The following is a 25,452-nucleotide window of genomic DNA, read 5'->3' on the forward strand; positions in this document are numbered from 1 at the left end:
GGCGATATAGCTGAAGCCTTGCTAACCTCTTTTTAGATTACGCACACTAATGTGTATATTATCTGGAATAGCAAGGCATAATGCTATTTCAGCCTTGATTGAAAATGTGACGCGGTGATCGATATGCTCCTGCTCCTCTGACATTGCTACACTGAATGATGTTTCCTGCAATGATTTAATATACTACACTATCGTTTTGTTTTCTCAAGGTCTCGAATTAATTATATTGTTATCTCGGGAAAACAAAGTTGTTATTTCGAGATAATAACTCGAGATCTCAAAAAAACAAATGAAATTATTCGTTATCACGGGAAAACGGAGGAAATAAAATGTATGAATGCATGGCCCTTTAGGGCTTCCGTATGAATCAAAGCGGAAACGATCGTGCTTTTAATGTGAAGGCCTCGTGTCGGCTGGTAGCGGAAGTGTTGCTGTAGTTTCTGTAGTTGAAGTTGCCGGTCAACAGAAGGTCGACCAACAGCAGCAGGGACCGGGACAGGGACAGGGACAGGGACCGGGACCGGGACCGGGACAGGGAGCCTCAACTAAGTTAAACTGTCACCAGCGAGCTAACAGCTCCGTCACTGTGAGCGGGAAACTCACAACTTCCGGTCACCGTTTGAACCACTTGCCTCTCTCTGGATTATCTGCTAATGCTAACGTGCTAACGGACGTGTTAGTTGTGCAGGCGGCTAACGTTAGCTTCCAGGCTAATTCAGCTGAAGTCTCACGGTTAGCTGTTAGCTCTGTTAGCTGTTAGCATGCAGTGTGCTAACCTGCTGAAGAAGAGAAGTTTGGAGACGGAAGTGGAGCCGTGGAGACCGGTGAGTGTGTGTGTCTGTGTGTGTGTGTGTGTGTGTGTGTGTGTGTCTGTGTGTGTGTGAGTGTGTGTGTCTGTGTGTGTGAGTGTGTGTGTGTGTGTGTGTGAGTGTGTGTGTCTGTGTGTGTGAGTGTGTGTGTGTGTGTGTGTGAGTGTGTGTGTCTGTGTGTGTGTGTGAGAGTGTGTGTGTGTGTGTAGTCCTTTCCACACAGACTCCACATTATTACCTTTTCTCCATCTCTGTGTGTTCACACTGAACCGGGCCGCTCCGGTGTGTCCGGTCATACAGCTTCTTCTTCTTCTTCTTCTCTCTTCTTCTTCTCGCTCTTCTTCTCTTGTACTTTCATGGCGGGTGCAACCGGCCAGCGTTAAGGTGAATTACCGCTCTGTTACGTGCTCAAAAACGTAGGCGCTGATTGGCCGAAGAGGAGTCCTGTGTATCTGCGCTCGATTGCTCTTCCTCAACTACCCGGATGTCTGTCACAGTAAATTGAAATTGAATTTTGAGAACTGAATGTGAAAATATATATAGGGTTGAATTTTCAGTGAGGATCAAATATAGTTTCAGAGAAACTGAATTAAATTTCATAATCTTACATTCAGTTTCAAGTTTATTGGAATTCAGTTCCAAACTAATAAATTCAATTTCAAATTATAATATTCAGATTCAGTTTTTCAATGCAATGATTCAAATTAAACAATACAAATTCAAATCATGTGATTCAAATTCAGTGGTACATATTTCAGCCCATAAAGGAGCTTTATAAAGTTCACTCCATTGACTTGTATTAGTTCACGGGGCAGATCTGCCACATCCAATATGGCGGCTACGGCGACGTATGATTCAGCGCTCAGTGAGGCGTCCATGTATATATGTCTATGACTACTTCTTTCTCTTCTTCTTCTTCGTCTTTCTCTTCTTCTTCTACTTCTTTCTCTTCTCCTTCTACTTCTTTCTCTTCTTCTTCTACTTCTTTCTCTTCTTCTTCTTCGTCTTTCTCTTCTTCTTCTACTTCTTTCTCTTCTTCTTCTTCGTCTTTCTCTTCTTCTTCTACTTCTTTCTCTTCTTCTTCTTCGTCTTTCTCTTCTTCTTCTACTTCTTTCTCTTCTACTTCTTTCTCTTCTTCTTCTACTTCTTTCTCTTCTTCTTCTTTCTCTTCTTCTACTTCTTTCTCTTCTTTCTCTTCTTCTTCTTTCTCTTCTTGAAGCGCCATGTCTGAAAATACAGCTGAAAGTCAATTCTATTGATCTGAAGATGATGATGAAGATGAAGATAATGATGTTTCTGTTTGTTTTCAGAAGCGGTTGTGTTTGGAGGCGGAGCTTCGGTCAGCTGAGTGTCCAATGGAAACATCCCACACTTTTACTCTGTCCAATCAGCAGCAGGGACAGCAGGTGAGTGTCAGTCAGACAGACAGACAGACAGACAGACAGACAGACAGATGTAGTTCATCCAGCTCATGTTTTTGTTTCAACATCACAAACTTTATGTTGCTGTGTTATTGTTTGTGTTGTTGTTTGTGTTTTTGTGTTATTGTTTGTGTTTTTGTGTTATTGTTTGTGTTATCGTGTTATTGTTTGTGTTTTTGTGTTATTGTTTGTGTTATCGTGTTATTGTTTGTGTTTTTGTGTTATTGTTTGTGTTTTTTGTGTTATTGTTTGTGTTATTGATGTATTTGTACTTTAGACTCGATGCTACTGATTATTTCAATCAGTGTTTGTTGTCGTCCAGCTGACGGTGTGGTCGCCGTGGTGACGTGTATTAAAGGGTTAATAACAGTAATAATACATGATCACATGATGAACATGTTTGTAATCTGATTACTCCTCACACATGGAGGAGTTCATGTGAAGTGTTCGTGTGACATGTGAGAGCTGTTGTCATGGTAACATGTTGATGTGTGTGTGTTGGTGCAGGTGGGCGTGGTCCGGTCCAAACCTCCTCTGCTCTGCTGCCCCAGGTGTCTCGGAGGAGAACCAGTAAGAATCAATCACTTTATTGATCAGGTCTGATAGGTGAGGGAACATGGAGGTGATGAGGTCATAATGAGGGAGCAGCTGCAGGTCACATGATCAGACCTGCTGAGTCTGACCTTTGACCTCAGCTGCAGCTGTTTCCAACTGTGGAGTCACTTTTAAATGAAGACGTGATTTCTCTTTGTAGTCTGTTGGTAGTTTTGACCAATCGGGTGTGAGCAGGCTTTGGTTCATATTCTCCAAACCTCAACAACACTTTCTCTTTCTTAAACTGTTTCCATGTTGTCAGGGTCACATCAACCACATCATGGGCCACTGAGGAGCTAATCAACCCCACTGATGGAGCAGGAGGAGCAGGAGGAGCAGGAGGAGGCGTCCTGACCTCCTGACCCCTTCAGGAGCCACAGAGTCGTCCTGAAAAACCTTTGACGCATCAGAAACTGTCCAGACTGACAACGTCTCACAGCTGTCCACTCCTGCTGGATGATGTCATCATGACCTCACCCACTGAAAGGACCAATCAGGTGCTTTGTTGTCAGATTTTGTCCCTTTAACTACATGATTATTGTCACATCCAGCTGACGGTTTCTTCTTCTTTAGTCTCAACTCAAACCTGCTCATAGTTTTACTTCTTTAGTTTTGTGTTGCTGGTGTGTTTAAGGACCCTCCGACATCTGAGTTCAGACTCAAGTGAGGTCACCTGAAAGTAACGACGCTGAATCATCCGACATGCAGTGAACTAGCCAGTTTAATAGAAGTGTGTAGTTCTATATCAGCTAATATTAACTAATCAATAATCAGCTGTGATTGGTCACCCTGTCATCAGTGATGTGACATTAGTTTAATCAGTGCTATTATTCCTGGATAATAAGCTACAACAGCTCCGTCCAATCAGAGCTCAGCTCTGTCAGGATGGCCTGTTATTGGTCAGGTCACCAGAGATGAACTTGATGTGAATCAGCCAATCACAGACAGTCTCTGTTCACTGTTGATGCTGACAAAACTTTATTTATAAATTGGATTCATTGACTGTATTTTTTAACATGAATGATTAAAATGTATTGATCCCACAACAACAAACTGTCGACAGTCAGGCTCCACCCACACAGGTGATGTCACAGAGGTCTCCTCTGAGCGTGTGCAGACTGTTGGCTCTCTCCGCTGAATTCAGACGACTGAAATCAGAAATATTGAATAAATGTTTTGATGTAAATGCACACAGACGTCCTGCAGAACCTCTGTTCTGTTCCTCATGTTCAGTTCTGTGTTCTGACACTCCACTCAAACAGACGTGATGTTTGAACACGTGATCGTCTCATCGAACTTCACTGTTTTGTTCACGTCACTACAAAGAAATGTCAAATGTCTCAGTTCGTATCAGAAACAAATCAGCTGTGTATTGTTTTGATTTATGATTGATGGATCTGATCGATCAGACTGTCAGAGACTGATGCTCTCAATGAACCCTGAATGTGATTCTGATGATCGTCATGACGATGTGTTCGTCCTCTCAAACGTTTCAACGTGAATTAAAGGGAAAATCAGTGAAAGTGAAATCTTCCAGTTTGTAAATTTATATTTTTATGAAGCAGATTTTTGTATTGAAGCATTTTTATGAATCTGACTGAATGTAAAGAGCTCTATTTTTGATGACATCATTTCCTGCTTTGGGTCTGACCAATCAGAGCGCAGTATTTGTACCGATTTAAAATAAAAAGTGTGTCTGAAAACTGATCTGAGGTCTGTTTTCTTCTGATTAACTCTGTCTTCAAAACTTTATTAACAAAAACAAATGACAGGTCTCTCTCTGATCACTTCCTGCTCACGTGCGTGTCTAAAGAACAAATAAAGTTTGTACAAAGACGTCAGTCTGTGGACTCCAGAAGCCCCGCCCTCCTCAGCTGTCAGTCATCAGGCAGGTGGTGTTTGGCTCTCTTGGCTGCAGGAGCTTCACCTGTTCAGGTAGAGACACAGACGTACGTTTACATTCTGCTGCTTCACACCTGGAATCATTGATTAATGAGATTATTGATCAGTCTATTGTAGACGCACTGTCTGCAGCAGCAGGTGGAGCCTCCTGCTGGCAGGACGACTCACTGCAGCTCTTCATGGTGTAGATGATCCCAGAGGCCGTCCTCCTCGTCTCTAACACACACAAATATTACACTAGTTGTACAATTGTAATAGTACAGTTGTAATACTACAGTAGTATGGATTATGTACCTGCGTGTAGTACCACAGATCGACAGGTGGAGGAGACGGCTTCTTTTGCGTCTCCGTCTGACAAACCGAACAACAAACCTCTGACGGGGAGGGTCAGGAGAACAACACACACACTGTACACACTGTACACACACAGTACACACACAGTACACACTGTACACACACAGTACACACTGTACACACACAGTACACACACTGTACACACTGTACACACACAGTACACACTGTACACACACAGTACACAGTTGAAGGATACAGGTTGGTGATGTCATACGGCCCTCTGAGCTCCAGAGGCTGAGGACACATACACACACACATTATTGATTATTAGACACTGATCGGCACATCAATAATCAATAACCGATCAATAGATAGATGGGGATCGATCACTGACCTTCTCTGCTGCACTGGACAGGATCACATTCTGAAACACAAACAGGTGAGTCACTGCAGCTGATTCAGGCTCCGCCTCCTCTCACATCACTGTGACATCACTGAACATGTTATACCCAATCAATAGGCTCGTTCGAGATGAGCCAGGCCTGCGCAGAATCGATCACCGGCGACCGCCGCACAATGCATGCCGGTTAGATTTGTGTCCGACTTGATCCCGACTTGCTCTGACGTCATGCACTCGCCGGCAACGATAACCTCACGAGATCAAGGCGGCCGCAGTTTTTAGAGCCAGGCGCCGCAGGGCATGATGGGAAACGCCTGGCTGTCGCCTGATCACAGAGCTGATTGGCTCTTAGGACTACAAACACTACGTTTTGTCGAAAATCCTAATTTTCTGTGTAATTGTTATATTTAATGCTAGATTATATGAATCTCATGCTGTGCAATGAAGGTTTAATCTGTTAACACACATTTTGTGTGGTTGATAATAATAATAATAATAATAATAATAATAATAACAAAGGTTATTTATATAAGAATATAATGCCAGATACACACATATTCCCACAACGCAGTTTCTTCAGCCACAGCTCTCCGAACGTGTTCTGCAAACTACAGGTAGCCTACAGGTGGATCTAACAGGAGGTAAATATTTCTGTGACTTCCTGTATTTTCTTTGACGGCGGCTGGAAACTGTCCGACTTGACTGCAGCTTTTTGTCACCGCCCCCTGCTGCTGCCGCCTGGACTCGTCCACCTTCCTTCATCTCGAACGAGCCTAATGAGCAGAGAAGTGACATCACTTCCTGTTGGACAAACGGGACATACCTTCCCCTTACAGGTGTCCATCAGAGAGACGGCGTTAGCGATGGTGTAGCGCCTCATGGTGGAGTCTCTGATGGCTGCAGAGTACGACACCTCGAACACCACCCCCCTGTCTACAGCCTGCACGCACACACACACACATACTACATAGATATATATATATATATACATATACATGTGTGTATATATATATATATATATATACATGTGTGTATATATATATATATATATATACACACATGTGTGTATATATATATATATATATATACATGTGTGTATATATATATATATATATATATATATACACACATGTATATATATATATATATATATACATGTGTGTATATGTATATATATTATACACACATATATATATATGTGTGTATAATATATATATATATACACACATGTATATATATATATATACACATGTATATATATATATATATATATACATGTGTGTATATGTATATATATTATACACACATATATATATATACACATGTGTATAGATATATATATATATATTATACACACATACATACATATACATATATATATATATATATATATATACATATATATATGTATATATATATGTATATATATATATATATATATCTTGTCTTTAAAGAGGTCATAGAGAACAGTCAGAGCTTTGTGGTAACCACTCAGGACTGGTTTCACACATCTGTAATATTAACAACAACAACAACAATAATAATATTGTCACCCCATTGACCGGCGCTCTCTTGAAGAAGAAGGGAAGCTTCTCTGTCACTGAGATACAGATGATGTCAACGTCATACATCATACAGGCTGCCTGCGTGCACACACACACACACACACACACACACACACACACACACACAGTATTAACGTGTGTATTCAGCTCTGTTTGACTTGATTTTGACTTGAAACTTGATTTTTTATGGGATTTGATGCATCATGTTGCTGTCGTCACAATAAAGTAGAAATACTAGTAATAGTAATACAAACTACCTCAAACTTGTAGTTGAGTAAAAGTACTCAGTTACTTTGTGTGAAGAGTGTGTTGGTGAATCTCACATGGAAGAGTTTCTCTGTGGTCGGCTGGACGGCGAGCAGGTCGAAACACCGATACTCTGCAGCGTTAGGCCTCTGAGCACGCACGCACACACACACACACACACACACACACACACACACACACACACGTCCAGTTATTGTCCTCTGGCTGGTGACATATTGATAACTAATAACACTGGAGCTGATCAACAACTGTCATCATAATCAGTCCTGTTTGAAGTCTCGTCTCATTGGTCGACACTCACAAAGTGACTGGAGTCTGACATCACGATGGTCAGTCTGTTCAGCACTCTGATTGGACGAGACCGACCCTGACAGAGACAGAGAGACAGACATCAACACACCAACACAAACGTCATCATCATCATCATCATCATCATCATCGTACCTGTACGACCGGCAGCTGATCGATCAGCTCATTGATCGGCATCGGAGAGGGAATCTCCTGCAAACAGGAAATAAATAGAGTTTCAAAATAAAAGTGTCGTGATAGCTCCTCACATGAATCAATTCATCGATTATTGGTTTGGTCGATAAAACGTCAGAAAATTTAAAAATGTTTTAAAAGTTTCTTCCTGTTTTTGAGTTTTGTGAATAAAATCAAACTTTAATTTATGTTTGAAAAAAACAAAGTTTGTGTTTTTCTGCGTGAGACTGAGTCCCTGAACGCAGCAGCAGGTGAGACACTCACCTGTTTCTTTTTGGCCGTTGGTTCAAACACGTAGTTGATGGCGACTGTGGAGAAACCGACTGCAGGACGAAGACAAGACACACAAAGTGATCATCAGAAAACGTATTGATCATCTTCAGTTTAATCATCATTGATCATTTTACCACCTTTAAATAAAACGTCACTGTTCTGGTTGTTTCTACCATATAATATTCTTCTGTTGAAGGTAGTTTATGTATTTACATGATGTTTGTTGGTTCATCTGTTCTGCCGAAGTTTTTACTGACTTTTATGTGTTGGAATAATGAGTTTAATTATGTTCTATTATTACCAATATTATGTCCAATTAAACAGGAAACTTTGAATAGAGAGATTTTTGAACCGAGTCTGGTACAATGGTTTGTTGTCTTCTTCTCATTAGAACAGATGGACCCTGATAACTTAATTATGAGTGATTAATAACTCATTAACACGTTTGAATGATAATAAACGTGTCACAGTTTAATGAAGAAGGCCTGTCGTTCTACCAGAGAGCAGGGAAACGTTAAAATGACAGTTTTTTGAACGGAGTCTGGTGGAAACTCTCCAGCGGGTTCCCTGAGCTCATGAACCGAACTGACGGACAGAAGAATGACGCCTGAGTTGAAGTACAACTCAGAGCCGAGCTGCTGCGATGCTAGCTGCTGCTAGCTGCTGCTAGCTGCTGCTAGCTGCTGCTAGCTGAGTTAGCTGAGTTAGCCCCGCGGTGGCCGGAGCGGTGGCTGCGGTGGCTGCGGACTCACGGTGCGCGGCGGCCTCCACCAGCCTCTGCAGGAGCTTCTTATCCGCCGTGTAGCTCAGGTTTAAATCCATGAACACAGACATGCTGCTGCTGCTGCTGCTGCTCCAGACACATGTGGAGCCGAAAGGCCTGCTGGGAACTGGAGTCTGTCACTGTGAACAACTGTAGTCGTTCTTCTTCGTCGTCTTCTTCTTCTTCTTCTTCTTGATGTTTTCTGGCGGTTGACAAACAGCACTTTGGTGCATTACCGCCTCCTGCTGGTGTGGAGTGGCATCGGGACTTCATGCATTCCTGATTTCTATTAATACATTTAAAAAAGAAAAAGAAAAGAAAAGAAAATAAATAATAATAAACAGAGTGAAATTCTCTCCACCAGGTTTGTTCTCCTCAGATACTGAAACAAAAACACTTCTCCGCAGAGCGTCTCTGTAAAAATCCCCTAAATCATAATTCAGCTTCATTTCTTTGAGATTCAGTATCAGTCCCTTCTGTCAGCATCATGTTTTGGACAGTAAAGCAAAACATTAAAGTTTCTTCTGGTTACAAAACTCACATCTTCCCGAATTGTGTTTTCCTGTTTTAGATAATGTTGTGTTTGATGTTGTGTTTGATGTTGTGTTTGATGTTGTGTTTGATGTTGTGTTTGATGTTGTGTTTGATGTTGTGTTTGATGTTGTGTGAGCTGGACGTTGCTGTGTCCTCTCTCCGGTTTGTCCCTGTGCTTCTCCTCACACCTCCTGTGTAACCACCCTCCTGTTCTCTCCTCTTCCCTCTGCTTTTGCCACCTTTCCTTCAATTTAAACTTGTCTGTAGTTTTCATTATGTACATTCCATGTAATTCTTTCATCAAACCACAAACCTAAACATTTTCATTGTTTCACTCTCTCCAATTCTTGATTATATAATTTAAGTTTTAAATTACCGACATTTATTTTCCTTGTAAAGAACTTTGTCTTTGTTTTATCTACCGAAGATTTAAATCCCCATTCTTCTATTTTAATAATAGCCTCTTGTAGTTTCTTCACAATAAATCCCTCCCTTCTTCCAAACTGCCCCATCATCCGCAAAAAGAGAAAATCCCATTTTCCAAACTCAGAAAACATCATTTATCATAATAGAAAATAACAAAGGGCTCACTGTCCTGGAGACAGATAGATCTTCCCAATAAAAATCCTTGATCCATCTTTACATCGGGCTTTTAATCCCTAATTTACTGAGTTTAATGAATAATCCTTCTTTCCGCATCATATCACAGGCCTTCTCTGTATCAGACAAGATGGCTGCTCCACTTCCCTGTGAGTCTGTGCTTTCCTGACTGTGTCTTCTGAACAGAGCAGGTCCATGGTATTTCTACCTCTTCTGAACCCACTCTGATATTTTGATACATGCCCTTTGTTTTCTACGTAATATGTTAATCTTTCATTCATCATTCTTCCCATTATTTGCACAGATGTTAAAGCAACAGGCCTATAACTCCCTGGGTTTCACCATCTTTTCCTGGCTTTTGTATCAGAACTACAACAGACTCTTTCCAAATTTGTGGTAATTTTCCCCCAAACTTTATTATATAGCTCCAGTAAAATGTCTTTAGATGATTCACTAAGATGATTTAACATAACGTAACATATCGGATCTTTTCCTGGTGACGACATCTTGGTTTTCTTAAGAGCACGATGCAGTTCTGCCTTTGTGAACGACACATTTATTAAATCATTGGTATCTTCTTCTTGTGGTAATAGTTCCTCTCATCTATTGTCGCTGCCGTTCCTCTTCGCCCTCTTCACTAATGTTACTGGAGCGATGAACTTTAACAACATCTCTGCTTCTTCCTCATGTGTCACTGCAGCAGTTTCACTCCAGCTGAGACTGGACGAGACACATTCTCTTTTAATTCCATTCATTCTTTTAACCACTCCCCATATTTGACCTATTTCTGTTTCTCTTCCTATTGAATTACAACATTTCCTCCAATAATCCTTCTTTGCATTTTTAATTGTTTTCCTCACATTTGCTTGCAACCTTTTCAATTCAGTGAGATTCTGGGAATTCTGAGTTCTTTTTACCATTTTAAACGCTTTATTCTGCGATTTCATTGCATTGTCACATTCCTTCGTCCACCATGGTTCAGTTTTCTTTTGACTTCCACCTCTCTTCCTTTGAATTGTTTGCTTTGCTGCCTCTAGAATGGCTTCACAATCAGAACAATTTAATTCATCAACATCTTGACTAACATCAATTTTTCCTAATTTCCTAATCACTAATCTGCTTAATTTTCCCCAGTCAGCACTACTGAAAGCCCATCTATCTACTCCAGCATCATACTCTTCCAATCTCACTCCTACTTCTGTTATTAGAGGATAATGGGACAATTTCCCAAGTACAAATACCTGCCACTGTCTCTGACACTGGAGTAAGATCCATGGCAGATTCTTTACCCTTTCTAACATTCATTCTCGTACCATTCCCATCATCATAGCTATCCCATAATGCACTATGAGCATTAAAATGTCCACAACAAATCATTTTCCCATCTAGATTTACAGCCAGTTCCTCCAGTTATTCCAACCAAAACTTCTTGCAAGGATTGTAAAAGTTAACTATTTTGATAAAACCATCTTTTGTCCAAACTTCAGTCACTATCGTTTCCCACTCTTTTCCTTTCTTTAAAATAACTTTTCTATATTGCATTTCCTGTTTCACAAATATTGTACAGCCTCCTCCACTTCCCTCCACCGTATCTCTGCGTAAACTATCGTATCCTTTAATTACAACATCTAATGCTGTTTTTAGCCAAGTTTCTTGAATGCATATAATTTCTGGTTTATTTCTAAGACCTTTAATAAATCCTTTAAATTCCTGACCATCTGCTATGAAGCTCCTTGCGTTCCGCTGAAGAATAATCACTCGGTCTCAGTCTTGTCTCCAGGGACCCCTGGTTTCCCGACTTCCTCAAGTCTTCTGTTGATTTGTTCCCAGGATGAATCTTTCATATCCAAGAATTTTTCAGCTCCTTTCACAATCATCTTAATTTTCTCTGCTGTGTGTTTAACTTGATGTGCACAGTTGATTGCATCCCGTCCTGTTCGCTGCCCTCTTTGATTGATTTTGTCTGTTTTTTCCATTTCCTTTTGTCCCTGCACTGTCTTTACTGCTTCAGCATAACTTATGTTGTTCACTGTTTTCTTACTTGAAAGTTGAATTTCCACTGCTCTTTTCCTGACTATATGTCACGTTATGTTGTCCACCACAATTACAACACTGAGCCTGCACATTATCTCCACAGTCCTCAAATCTATGATCTATGATGACAACATCTGAACACCTGAACACTCACAACAGTTTTATGTGAACAACAATGAACTTTCACGTCACTCTTTCCAGCATGTTTCAACTAATTTACAAATAACAGCACATCAGGCAATAAACACATCTGAAGCATAAATTATGAACCACAGTATTGTTCAGTAATGTGACTGCAGCTGTAACATGCAATTACATAACTCACAGACTTCCAGAGGTGGTGGTGTGTTGCTGTGGTAGCGCTGCTGCTGCAGGACGCCTGACCTGCAGCTCTGTTCAAACATAGAGTACATCCACACTGTGAAGTCTGTTGTGTCATTCTACTTCATTTCATAAATGAATTAAGCTTTGATATAAAGTAGGTACTGTACAAATAAACTTCATTTTATTTGCCTAAAACCTAAATTGACTGTAATTGCTAACAAACTTGTGCCATTCAGTCACAACAACAACAACAACAACAATAATGAATATAATAATCATAACAACAACAACAACAACAACAACAACAATAATGAATATAATAATCATAACAACAACAACAACAACATAGCAGTGCATCAGAGACCACAAACAATTGACTAAACGTCCGTCATGCTTCAGAGAGGTGTGGGTGTGTGGGTGTTGCATCAGAAGGCCCCTCTCCTCTGCAGCAGCTGTCAGGGGCGTCTGGAAATGTTTTTTGAGCATAGCTAGACAGATATAGATTCACTTATTACTGTACAAACAAACAAAACTACAGCAGACAGAACAGGACAAACAACTGTTGCAGCTTGCAGCAGTTATTTGCATAAGTGGTTTGTGCAGCATAACATTTATAATCACCTTATAATTAAAGATTCACTACTATTTCACAATAAACAACACAGAGTACAACCTGCGGCCTCTACTTTGATTCATTTATCCTTCTTAGTAGTGATCAGTCTTTGTCTAGCAAGCTAATACACATGAAACGTCTTCACACAAAACAGCATTTAAAAAAAGACGACATAATGTGACCTTTATATCAGGACTTCTCCTCTTTTCTTCTCTTTCGGTATCTTTCAGTATTGCAAAAAACAAAAAGACAACCTGTCTGTCACTTGACGTGACGCCTGTCTGTCACTTGACGTGACACCTGTCTGTCACTTGACGTGACGCCTGTCTGTCACTTGACGTGACGCCTGTCTGTCACTTGACGTGACGCCTGTCTGTCACTTGACGTGACGCCTGTCTGTCACTTGACGTGACGCCTGTCTGTCACTTGACGTGACACCTGTCTGTCACCTGTCTGTCACTTGACGTGACACCTGTCTGTCACTTGACGTGACACCTGTCTGTCACCTGTCTGTCACTTGACGTGACACCTGTCTGTCACTTGACGTGACACCTGTCTGTCACTTGACGTGACACCTGTCTGACCCTCTGAGCTGCGCAGCCAATGACCACACGTCACGTGACTCAGCACCACAAGTGAGAAACATGTCATTGTTTATGTGTTTCTTTATTTTTTTTAATGATTATTATTTTCAAGACAGAACACGAAGGGAGGGCGACAGTGGGCATCGAAAATTATTAGTTTTTTTTTTCTCCCTGAGGGTGACTGGCGGCGCCCCTCCAGCAGATGGCGCTCTAGGCGACCGCCTATATGGCCTGTGCCTAGAGCCGGGCCTGTCTGCCAGCAGGGAGAATCACAGAAGTTCAGAGGGAAACAGTTCAGAGGAGGATCACCGGATGGTTCGCAGGAAGGTGGAAAGGGACGAATTTAAAAGAATAATTGAGCTCAGGAAGGAAGATGAGCAGATTAATCTAAGTCCAATAGCGAAAAAGAAGTCCGGAGAAGGAGAAATGGAAAAGAAAAGATTCTTCTGCGTTTTTAATTTATCACTTGTCTCTTTCTTCAGTTTTTATTTGGTGTGATATTTTTGACTTAAAAGAAGTAAAATCTTGAATACATACATGTAGTTTCTGTGTGTGTATGAAAATTAATTGTAAAATTGAATGCGATGCGACGGGGCGCCAGCCAAAATCTTGCCTAGGGCACCAAATTGGTCAGGGCCGGCACTGCCTGCAGTTACACTTGTTGTCCTGCAGTTACACTTGTTGTCTTGTAGTTACACTTGTTGTCCTGCAGTTACACTTGTTGTCTTGTAGTTACACTTGTTGTCCTGCAGTTACACTTGTTGTCTTGCAGTAACACTTGTTGTCCTGCAGTTACACTTGTTGTCCTGCAGTAACACTTGTTGTCCTGCAGTTACACTTGTTGTCCTGCAGTTACACTTGTTGTCTTGCAGTTACACTTGTTGTCCTGCAGTAACACTTGTTGTCCTGCAGTAACACTTGTTGTCCTGCAGTTACACTTGTTGTCCTGCAGTTACACTTGTTGTCCTGCAGTAACACTTGTTGTCCTGCAGTTACACTTGTTGTCCTGCAGTAACACTTGTTGTCCTGCAGTTACACTTGTTGTCCTGCAGTAACACGTGTTGTCCTGCAGTTACACTTGTTGTCTTGTAGTTACACTTGTTGTCTTGTAGTTACACTTGTTGTCCTGCAGTTACACTTGTTGTCCTGCAGGTGGAGCTGTTGGCTCGTCAGTACGTTGAGGTTTTAAATACTGAACTCATGAAGAATGAAAAGTGAATCTGGAGTTTCCCAGAAATCATTCCAGCTGGAGTCACAACAGGAAGTGAGATAACACACACACACACACACACACACACACACACACACACACACAGACACACACACTGTCTGTGTGTGTGTGAGAGAGAGAAGTTTTTGTCGCACCACATTTATCTGTTCAGACTAACAGACAGAGTTTAAATACAACATGAGATCATAATACTTTTATATTTATTTATATATTTATTTAGGTTTTATTAGAGAGAGATCGATTATCAGCCTGATCGATTATCAGCCCGATCGATTATCGGGTCCAATATTCATGATTGTCCTGATGATCAGAATCACTGTTTTTATCTGATTGATGATAAAATAAATGACTTTGGCTCTGATACAGCATGTAATCTGTAAAGTAACTAGTAACTAAAGTAATCAGATAAATGAAGTGGAGTATAAAGTAACAGAAGTAAAGTACAAGTACTGGATCAGTACAGGACTTAAGTAAATTATTTAATTGGTGAAAAAGTAACTTGTAAATTGTACTTAGTTACTTTCCATCACTGTTGATTCTAAATGATAATGTTCAGCGATCAATATCTTTGATTGATCACATCCGCACTGAAACAAACGTATTGATTCAGTTCAGTTTAAAAGTTGAGCTGAGAAAAGTCTTCAGACAAAATACACTTCAGTGACAACCGAGCTTAAATCTTCATCTTCATCTTCATCACAGCTCTGCTCTGACTTGTGTTAGTGACTCAGTGTGTGTGTGTGTGTGTGTGTGTGTGTGTGTGTGGGAGGAGGCGTGTTTGAACAGGTGAACAGGTGAACAGGTCTCTGTGTGGATGTGAGAAACTACACCGACACACCGGTTATAATCCGAGTCGTACGAGAGCAGACAAGCTGATCGAGTCTGGAAACAGACGATCTGACAGGTTCTGGTTCTGGAGCTTCAGAGCTCAACATGTTGGTTCTGCTGTTCAGAGCTGAATGTTTCAATACAATGAGACACAGAGAGAATGAGACAGATGATTCATCTCCTCACTGACCTGAAGAGTCCATGAAGAGTCCATGAAGAGCTGCAGAGAGACAGGCAGCAGGACTGATCAATGAAGAGCTGGACTCACCTGGACCCACCTGGACTCACCTGGACCCATCTGGACTCACCTGGACTCACCTGGACTCAGTTCTCTCTGAGGTCAGCTCTGTCATCGGTGATCAATGACTCGTTTGGTTCAGGTGTTCAGTTTTGATGTGACTTCCTGACGACCAATAAAAACATCTATTAGTTTCACAGTTGCATTCTGGGTATTGTTTTTGGCAGGTTACAGTAAGTATACTATACTGTAGCTTGTTGGCGGTAGGTGGGCAGGATTTCCCAGCATGCTTTGAGACAATGTGTTTGAGGCTATAAACAGAAGTAAACTGTGTTAATGTTACCTGTTCCACAGTAACAGCAGGTAATAGATTACAGTTACTGTTGTGGTGAACAGTTCTGGCACCGTGAGCCAGAACCTCCTGCCAGTAACTGAGGATGTGTTGTTTAAACTGAGGCTGTTCCTTCCGGACAACGACTCAGTGCCTGGAAGTCGCACCCTCCAGAACCAGAGCTGCCAGATTACAGTAAGTCACATGAAGCTGTCCAGCCGGGTCAGAAGTCAAAAGTATCTCCTGTGCTGTGTGTAACTAACGAGCTGTAACTTGACCTTCACTGACACGATGACGATCAGCTGGTCAACACCGAACGAACATCTACCGATGGAATAAAACTGTGATGTGACGCCAAACACACAAACACAGAACCGCTGAAATGATGACGTGAAGCTCGGAGAACCAAACTTCAAACATTCAGAACCAAAAAGATTAAGATCAGATCAGATGTTCCTTTATTGATCCCCCTCAGAACTTCACCGGTACCAGCAGCTCAGAGGAAAACAAGAAGCAGCACAAGAGTGTTTAAAAAAATACAGACAATAATAAAGAGAATAAAATAACAATTTGAATCAAAATATAATAAAAACTATTAGAATCAAGATAAACATTCTATAAACCTGTGTGCAGTATATCACAAATGTGACCGTGCAATGTGTACAATGTGTACAATGTGTACAATGTGTACAATGTGTACAATGAGTACAATGTGTACAATGAGTACAATGTGTACAATGTGTACAATGTGTACAATGAGTACAATGAGTACAATGAGTACAATGAGTACAATGTGTACAATGTGTACAATGAGTACAATGTGTACAATGTACAGGGTTCTGAGATAATAAATAACAACAGAACAAAAACAATCAGTCTTTGTGACACATGAAACATGCTGTTTTTGTTGTTGCTGTTTTTGTTGTTGCTGTTTTTGTTGTTGCTGTTTTTGTTGTTGCTGTTTTTGGTTATTAAAGTTCATCTTTTTATAATGTTTCACTTATAACTTTATAATGTGAACACTATTTGATCAGACTGACATCAAACTGTTTGTTGGAGAGACGTTAAACGACTCTGACTGATGCATTTTAATATTTGTGCTGTGATGTTTTATGAAGTGAGTTTCCTGCTGCGTGAGGAGATGATCTTTGTGTTTCCTCCCCTGAGGATTTCAGCATTTCCTCGTCTTATCGGCTCACTATGAAGATGATGTTGAATTTATTTCAAGTGAGTGACCTCGTCTGCAGCGTGACTCACATCCTTCCTCTGGAATTTCTCCTCTGATCTCCTCACTGACACGATTGTTATGCTTTGATCACTTCGCTGTTTGGTGCTTTTGTTCTGGCGAGTTTCCCTTTTTCCTGGGAATTTCTCCTCTTTCCATTTTAAGTCCAAACATCCTCAGAACGTGATTCCCCTGCACATCCTGTGACTCATGAGGCCCCGAGGCTGCTGGTGAACTGTGACAGCTCTAATGTGTAATCTATTACTCCACAATCTGTAAATGTCAACATTATAAAAGCTCCTAAGATCTGAGTCAGAGTTCAGAGAAAAGGATTCACGGTTTGTCATCGTGTTGTCATCCTGATGTTCCTCATGTACTTCATGTACTTCATGTACTTCACGTACTTCATGCACACTACAAACCCTACCTGCCCTAATCTTTGCTAGTTAGCGTTAGCTAGTTAGCTACAACACACTGTTAACCACCTGAGTGCAGGTGACTGGAGCGACAGTGGTGTCGTGACATGAAGACGAATATGAACAATAACAACTTTAAATGAATTAATGTAACTGATATTAGCTGATGTTGGTCTGAAGCCTTCAGCCGGTCCCGGTCTGTCCTCCTAACTGGACCAGAAACTCATCTGACAGGAAGTGAACTGTCAGTTTTGATGATCAATCGAACGTTAATGTCATTAATCAATCAAAGTCTGTCTGATGTCTCAGAGTCACGAACCTGTTTGGATTTTGAACACAAAAGAAAAATTAATCAGCAGCTGAATTGATCCTGAAAACAACATAAAATACATTTATGTTTATTCGGTTTCATCTCTTTATGTTCTTTAATCAAACACATGATAACAAAATCTACAGTGACAGACGTTAACTGACACAATAATCAAAACACTCATGTATGATTATATAATAAGTGTGAAATATGATGTGTTTAACTCCTGAAGTTATGACGCTGCGCCACAAGAAACAACCATCAGAGGTCGACTGAGACCTCTGCTCCCGTTTATCATCGTTAATTATCAGATTTATTGTTGCTTTTATTCACATGATGACTCCAGCCCTTTTCCAAAAGCCGCCACCTGGCCGCCGCTGGGGGAGGCGAAACACGTGACGTGACGTGACGTGACGTGACGTGACGTGACGTGACGTGACGTGACGTGACGTGACGTGACGTGACGTTGGGCAGTGAACAGTGACAACGAATTTGTCTTCAAAATAAGAGCTTTACATTGAAAAATATTCATAATGACCTAAAGTTTGTGATGGTTCAGTTCAGTTCAGTTCATTATCTTGACCGCTTTTTCCGTGAGGGTCGCGGAGATGTTACCGCTTTATCCCCCCTTTCAGGAGTAAATTTCCTAATCTAACTTGTAAAAAGAAAAGAAAACTCGCAGTGATCAGCGTGTGTTGCTTGTGTGACAGTGTGCGCAGCTGCAGCATCGTCAGTCACTCGTCTCTGACGAGCAATCGTCATCAGAGGGCAAATCGTCCCCTTCTGAATCGCGTTCAGCAAAGATCTGTGCAAGCACCTCATCCGCACTGTAAAGTCTTTTGGGCATTTTGTTTTTTATTACAAAAATCGCTATCTGTCTCTCACTGTAGTTCAACACTGTAGTTCAACACTATAGTTCAACACTGTAGTTCAACACTGTAGTTCAACACTGTAGTTCAACACTATAGTTCAACACTGTAGTTCAACACTGTAGTTCAACACTATAGTTTAACACTAGTTCAACACTGTAGTTCAACACTGTAGTTCAACACTCTAGTTCAACACTATAGTTCAACACTGTAGTTCAACACTATAGTTCAACACTGTAGTTCAACACTGTAGTTCAACACTATAGTTCAACACTGTAGTTCAACACTAGTTCAACACTGTAGTTCAACACTAGTTCAACACTAGTTCAACACTATAGTTCAACACTGTAGTTCAACACTAGTTCAACACTATAGTTCAACACTATAGTTCAACACTGTAGTTCAACACTATAGTTCAACACTATAGTTCAACACTATAGTTCAACACTGTAGTTCAAGACTGTAGTTCAAGACTGTAGTTCAACACTAGTTCAACACTGTAGTTCAACACTGTAGTTCAACACTATAGTTCAACACTAGTTCAACACTATAGTTCAACACTGTAGTTCAACACTGTAGTTCAACACTATAGTTCAACACTGTAGTTCAACACTGTAGTTCAACACTATAGTTCAACACTATAGTTCAACACTATAGTTCAACACTGTAGTTCAACACTGTAGTTCAACACTATAGTTCAACACTGTAGTTCAACACTGTAGTTCAACACTGTAGTTCAACACTATAGTTCAACACTAGTTCAACACTATAGTTCAACACTGTAGTTCAACACTGTAGTTCAACACTGTAGTTCAACACTGTAGTTCAACACTATAGTTCAACACTATAGTTCAACACTGTAGTTCAACACTGTAGTTCATACAGTGGGGTCTGAATAAATTAGTCAGTTTTAGGCATTTGGCCGCATTGTCCTCCAGCGCCTTTCTTTTTTTCTCTCTCTCCCTCTCGGCACCGCCTTTCCTCTTTTTTTTACCCGGGTTGGGGTCCATCATGGATGACGCCTCGTCTCCTCTCCCAGTCTGCTCGCTACACACACACACACACGTCAGGTACCAGACACACGTCACACACCCCGTCCTCCACACCTGTCTGTGTGGTTGATACGGACTGTTGGGGCGGGTGTTAATCCAAACAAACCAATCGTCTTGTCCTCCTCACATGCTGCTGGCCCGAGTGGCCTCTGATTGGCCTGGCCTACCTCTCTGACTACAGGCCAGCAGGCCAATCATAGGCCTGCGCTTCGGGAATACTCCCGGTTCTCCCTATGGCCAGTCCGGGCCTGTGGCAGGGCATTCAGACCATCACGGACTATAAACCCGCACCACAGATCTGCGACAGCAACATCTCTCTGCTCAACAACCTCAACAGCTTCTTTGCACAGTTTGAAGCACAAAACAACACACGTCCACAGAAGACTTCACCACCCCCCCACGATCAGGCTCTGTGCCTGTCTGCTGCCAGCGTGAAGAGGACACTCCACCATCAACACCCGCAAGGCAACAGGTCCAGACAACATCCCTGGTCGTGTGCTGAAGGACTGCGCAGAGGAGCTCAAGGATGTCTTCAGGGATGTCTTTAACACTTCACTGAGACAGGCTGTTGTTCCATCATGCTTCAAGACCACCATCATCATACCTGTGCCAAAGAAACCTGCTCCATCCTGCTTCAATGACTATCGCCCTGTGGCACTGACCCCCATCATGATGAAGTGCTTTGAACGGCTAGTCATGTCACACATCAAATCCATCCTCCCCCACCCTGGACCCCTTCCAGTTTGTATACCGAGCCAAACGGTCCACAGAGGATGCAATCTGCTCTGCTTCACCCAGCCCTCACCCACCTGGACACAAAAGACTCATGTGAGAATGCTGTTCATAGACTTCAGTTCAGCATTCAACACCATAGTCCCACAACAACTTGACCAGCTGGGGCACTTTATTTCTCTCACTGTGGGATAGTGAGAAACGTCTTTTCAATTCCTCTGTGTGTCTGGTACATGTGGAGAAATTGACAAATAAAACTTGAAACTGATGTTCATATTGTCAGAACTCAGTGTTTGACTCGACCTTCGTTATTTATTCTTAATTGTCGCCTGAAAGTCGGTTTATGTTTAATCTGAGGAGGAAGTGAAACACACACACACACACACACACACAAAACAAAGAGCGTGTTATCAGGTAACACACCTGAGCTCACACACATCATTAAATATTAACATAACAGAGGATGAAGAACAACAAGTTCAGCATTGAACCCCAAACTTCAAAAAGTGGTTCCTTGAAGAACTTTTTTGGACTGAAAAGGTTCCTCGAGGCTCCTCTACTTCTAAGAGTGTAAACGTTTCACATGAGTTCATGTTTTTAACAGTCGATCCGTTGATCAGTTCAGAGACCTGATGATCAGTTCAGAGACCTGATGATCAGTTCAGAGACCTGATGATCAGTTCAGAGACCTGATGATCAGTTCAGAGACCAGTTTATGTTTCCTTGGATCAGTTATTGATTGGTTAGTTTTATGGAGGGAGATCCATCGTATCGTCTTTTATCTTTTGATCATCTGACTTTATTTAATCTTTTCTGTGTGCAAATGAAATGAAATTAAAAAACAAACGAATCTTCAGATGTGTAATAAATCTGTGGCTGTGATCAGAAACACTTCAGTCTCCTGAGTCCTCAGGTCCAGACTCTGCTGTCCACTTACTTCTGAAGGAGACAAATCATTCCTTTGAGGACAACAATGTGAACATGTTGTCCAGAGAAGACAGATGGTTTGAAAGAGGAGTAAAAGAATCCATCCATCTCTGAACAGAGGAGGAGGACTAAGACATCGCTGATCACCCACCTACAATTCACAACCATTCACACCTGGGCTCACCTGGCCTTAGCAACCCACATGAAGGCCGGATGGATCATGATCCACACGTGTGCTTAACGACAGTCTTTTAATATTTCATGCAGAGTAATGGTATAATATAATCAGAAGACTTCACAGTAACAGTGAACAGGACAATGAGTCTGCAGGAGCAAACAATACGTGTGTGAGCAGTATGAGTCATTACACACACACACACACACACACACACACACACACACACACACACACACACACACACACACACACACACACACACACACACACACACACACACACACACACACAGTTGTGTTGAAACTCTTCAGTGTGATGACGAAATCTGATTAAATCACTTTCACTGTTCAAACACTTGATGTGTTTCAACATGAACCACATGTTGTTCTGGTGACTGATGACTCACAAATACCTGAAGTACTTTAATATGAGCAGGTCAGTATAAAGTACCAACAGTCATACTCACGTAAAAGTAAAGATATTGTATTGAAATATTATTTTGCTAAAAGTGAAAGTCACCTGTATGAATAGTACTTGAGTAAAGGTTGTTATTAAATGTAATAAAGTATCAAAAGTATCAGTCAACTATAACATAAAACTACTATCAGCATGTAATCTGTAAATTAACTAGTAACTAAAGTTATCAAATAAATGTAGTGGAGTAAAAAGTACAATATTTACCTCCAAAGAGGACGTGAAGTGTATTTCTGTATTAAATATTTATTTGTTAGTCCAACATGTTTTTTCTTGTTTAACACGTTTTAAATAAGTTTAATAAAAAGTTCTAACTTTTTTTCAGTTGAACTGAAGTCACACGGAATCCAGCAGAACCAGAAAAGAAGCAGCAGAACCAGAAAAGAAGCAGCAGAACCAGAAAAGAATCATAAACAAAATGAGAAATGAACGTTTTTTCTTTTGTTCATAAAATTTATTGTCACTGATAAAAAATACTGTTTTTATATTTTCAGTCACATTTTACTCATTAGTGCTCGTTAGCTAACACTCGTTAACTTCAGTCCTTCACTCAGTTCAGTCAGTTCACCTCCTCTGATCCATCTTTAATAACCTCACATATCTTCTGAATCAACATAAAACTTTACCGAGTTGTTTAAAGTTCACATTTAAATAAAAACCATGTTGGTCAACGTTGTGATGTTCAGTATGAACACTGTTCTGATGCCTCAAAGATCATCTTTAATCTTTAACATGTCATCTTAACGCAGCCCAGCTGCACATGAACTTCATTTAGTGATGATATTAATGATTTAATCTTAATGCCCAACATAAAACTTCATGTCTTCAAGTTTTCTCTTCGTGTTAAACATCATCTTCATCTACTCATTAACAAACAATTATGTTTCTAAACTGTTTGCAGTGTGAACAGATTTCAGTCATGCAGGCTTCATCAATCATAAATAAATGCATGAATAAATATAATAAATATATTTTTATATATATACATATATATATGTGTGTGTGTGTGTGTGTATGTATATATATATATATATATATATATATACATATATATATAAAGTACCCCAGGCTTTTAATGTAAGAGACAAGCTGAGGACGTTTCTGCTTCAAACCAGCTCACAAACGTCTGGAGGAGTTCAAACAGACTTGTTCAGTTCAGAAACTTTCTGATGGGTTCAAACACTTAAACTGGTTCAGAAACTTCAGCTTCAGTTTAGAAACGCGTCTGTTGAAGAACCTCCGCTTGTTTCCAAATGCCTCCGTCAGTTTAAAAACGCCTCCGTCAGGTCAGTAACTTAGTGACAGTTTCCCAAAGGAAACATGAATGGTTCAGTCGTGCTGCCTGCACAGCGTCCCAGCCAGCCAGTCCCAGTGTGTGAAGTACGGGGCGTAGTTGTACTTGGACTTGAGGTGGTGGAGGTCGTGGTGGCGGGCCCCGCCGTACAGGCCGAGTGGCACCAGGCGGTGGGTGGCCCAGGGCAGGTCGTAGCCGCAGTGGTCCTCCACCGACAGGTAGATGTTGAGCAGGAAGAAGGCGAGCTCGGTGAGCGGGTGGCAGCCCAGCAGGACGGGGTTGGCGGCTGCGAAGAAACCCAGACTGAGAGTCTCGACGGCCCCAGAGTACTCTGTGGTGAGGGCCGAGGTGGAGTCGTAGGTGTGGTGCACCTGGTGGAGGAGAAGAAGCAGCATGAGGTGGAGCAGCAACATGACTGAGCTTCATAGAAACAAGAATGAGAATGAATATTTTGATACGGTAGACAGTCTCTCCCTCCTCACGCTGTCAGACTGAACAGGAGGAATCACTCACCTTGTGGAAGTGGCGGTAGAGCCAGGGCACTCTGTGGTGCAGCAGGTGCCAGATGAAGCTCTGGAAGTCGAACAGCAGCAGGCAGACCAGCACCTGAGCCAGCAGGTGAGGCAGAGGCGGGGCCTCCTTGGGCAGGTGGACCGGCTTCAGGTACCAGTGCATTAGCGTCAATGGGAAGATGAAGACCAGGTGGTTGTATAGCGTCAGAGCCAGGCAGCTCCACATAGAGGCCCAGCTGAAGGAGCTCTGAGGCTGCAGCTTGTACCTGCGCGCCAGGGCCCACCTGGAGGACAGCAGGTCCAGCAGCATGAAGGGTAGGCAGAAGGACAGGTAGATGGACAGCGAGAAGACGACGGGGAAGACAGGTGAGCGCAGGAGGGAGGAGTGTCCCCGCAGCAAAGTCCAGAGAGGCTGCAGCAGCATCGTGCCATCAGATTGATCAGGTCGATGTGTGTTGAGTCTCTGAGTGTGAGCTCAGTTTCATCATCACAGCTTTTATATCAGCTCAGCGCCGCCCACCTCACATCCTTTTAAGGAGTCTCTTCCTGCTCTCTAAGAGACGTCAGGGCCTGATGAAGAAATGGAAACTAAGGGAGCGACGAGTTCAGACACAGTCTGAGCTTCACGTGACTGCTGAGAACAGAGTTCAACACTCTGCTGCTCAGAGGAAAACAGTCCGTCTGAGTCCACCTGAAAACACTGATCAACCACCAGAGAGAAGAAACAGTGGCACTGTAACCTCCTGTGTGACTGACACACACACACACACACACACACACACACACACACACACACACACAGCTGATAATAAATATATGCCACTCTTCTTCTGTGGTGGAGTGCTGACCCCTGCTGGACTTCACAGGCATCATCTGACTCCATTTCTGTTTAGTTCTCATCAGTAAAAACATCATCAGAGAACAGGAAGGTGACTCTGCTTCAGTGTGACAGACAAAACAAAACAACACTATGACCATCACTTCTACTGATGTTATGTCTCAGTCACATGATCTGATTAAGTTGTTTTCTGTCTCTGGTTGTTTTCTGTCTCTCTGGTTGTTTTCTGTCTCTCTGGTTGTCATCATCATCATCACCATCATCACCACCATCATCATCATCATCATCACCATCACCACCATGATCACCATCATCACCATCACCACCATCATCACCATCATCATCATCATCACCATCATCACCACCATCATCATCATCATCATCACCATCATCACCATCATCACCACCATCACCATCACCACCATCATCACCACCATCACCATCCCCACCACCATCACCATCATCATCACCACCATCCCCACCATCACCACCATCACCATCCCCACCACCATCATCATCACCATCACCACCATCACC

The 25,452-nt window shown here is 41.7% G+C and overlaps 3 protein-coding genes across 3 annotated transcripts; 1 reads left to right on the forward strand and 2 right to left on the reverse strand.

The window, feature by feature from the left end:
• Positions 1–449: 449 nt before the first annotated feature.
• LOC141015821 (uncharacterized) lies at positions 450–4,531 on the forward strand. Its single transcript, XM_073490031.1, has 4 exons — positions 450–824; positions 2,120–2,215; positions 2,738–2,800; positions 3,087–4,531. The coding sequence occupies exons 1-4, from the start codon at positions 762–764 to the stop codon at positions 3,114–3,116; spliced, it is 252 nt and encodes an 83-aa protein (XP_073346132.1). The 5' UTR covers positions 450–761; the 3' UTR covers positions 3,117–4,531.
• rpp30 (ribonuclease P/MRP 30 subunit) lies at positions 3,779–8,898 on the reverse strand. The gene is made up of 12 exons (XM_073490030.1): positions 8,761–8,898; positions 8,000–8,058; positions 7,697–7,753; positions 7,554–7,619; positions 7,309–7,380; positions 6,974–7,063; positions 6,244–6,360; positions 5,415–5,444; positions 5,277–5,314; positions 5,021–5,100; positions 4,850–4,942; positions 3,779–4,751 (listed from the first exon to the last, which is right to left on the reverse strand). Exons 1-12 carry the CDS (start codon positions 8,840–8,842, stop codon positions 4,702–4,704), a joined length of 834 nt encoding a protein of 277 aa, XP_073346131.1. The 5' UTR covers positions 8,843–8,898; the 3' UTR covers positions 3,779–4,701.
• A 13,805-nt stretch (positions 8,899–22,703) lies between these two features.
• Positions 22,704–24,526, reverse strand: ch25h (cholesterol 25-hydroxylase). The gene is made up of 2 exons (XM_073489810.1): positions 24,079–24,526; positions 22,704–23,936 (listed from the first exon to the last, which is right to left on the reverse strand). The coding sequence occupies exons 1-2, from the start codon at positions 24,499–24,501 to the stop codon at positions 23,601–23,603; spliced, it is 759 nt and encodes a 252-aa protein (XP_073345911.1). The 5' UTR covers positions 24,502–24,526; the 3' UTR covers positions 22,704–23,600.
• Between the last annotated feature and the right edge of the window lie 926 nt (positions 24,527–25,452).

The sequence above is a fragment of the Pagrus major genome, chromosome 20 (genome assembly GCF_040436345.1).
Source record: "Pagrus major chromosome 20, Pma_NU_1.0".
Lineage (NCBI taxonomy): Eukaryota > Metazoa > Chordata > Actinopteri > Spariformes > Sparidae > Pagrus > Pagrus major.

Bases quoted from the DNA above. Each gene is read 5' to 3' on its own strand.
- LOC141015821 (XM_073490031.1), top strand. From the start codon at position 762: ATGCAGTGTGCTAACCTGCTGAAGAAGAGAAGTTTGGAGACGGAAGTG. The intron at 825-2,119 runs GTGAGTGTGTGT...GTTTGTTTTCAG, and splicing joins AAGTGGAGCCGTGGAGACCG to AAGCGGTTGTGTTTGGAGGC. The intron at 2,216-2,737 runs GTGAGTGTCAGT...GTGTTGGTGCAG, and splicing joins ATCAGCAGCAGGGACAGCAG to GTGGGCGTGGTCCGGTCCAA.
- rpp30 (XM_073490030.1), bottom strand. From the start codon at position 8,842: ATGTCTGTGTTCATGGATTTAAACCTGAGCTACACGGCGGATAAGAAG. The intron at 7,754-7,999 runs GTGAGTGTCTCA...TCCTGTTTGCAG, and splicing joins CAACGGCCAAAAAGAAACAG to GAGATTCCCTCTCCGATGCC. The intron at 5,315-5,414 runs GTCAGTGATCGA...ATGTGTCCTCAG, and splicing joins TGTCCAGTGCAGCAGAGAAG to CCTCTGGAGCTCAGAGGGCC.
- ch25h (XM_073489810.1), bottom strand. From the start codon at position 24,501: ATGCTGCTGCAGCCTCTCTGGACTTTGCTGCGGGGACACTCCTCCCTC. The intron at 23,937-24,078 runs GTGAGTGATTCC...CTCCTCCACCAG, and splicing joins TCTACCGCCACTTCCACAAG to GTGCACCACACCTACGACTC.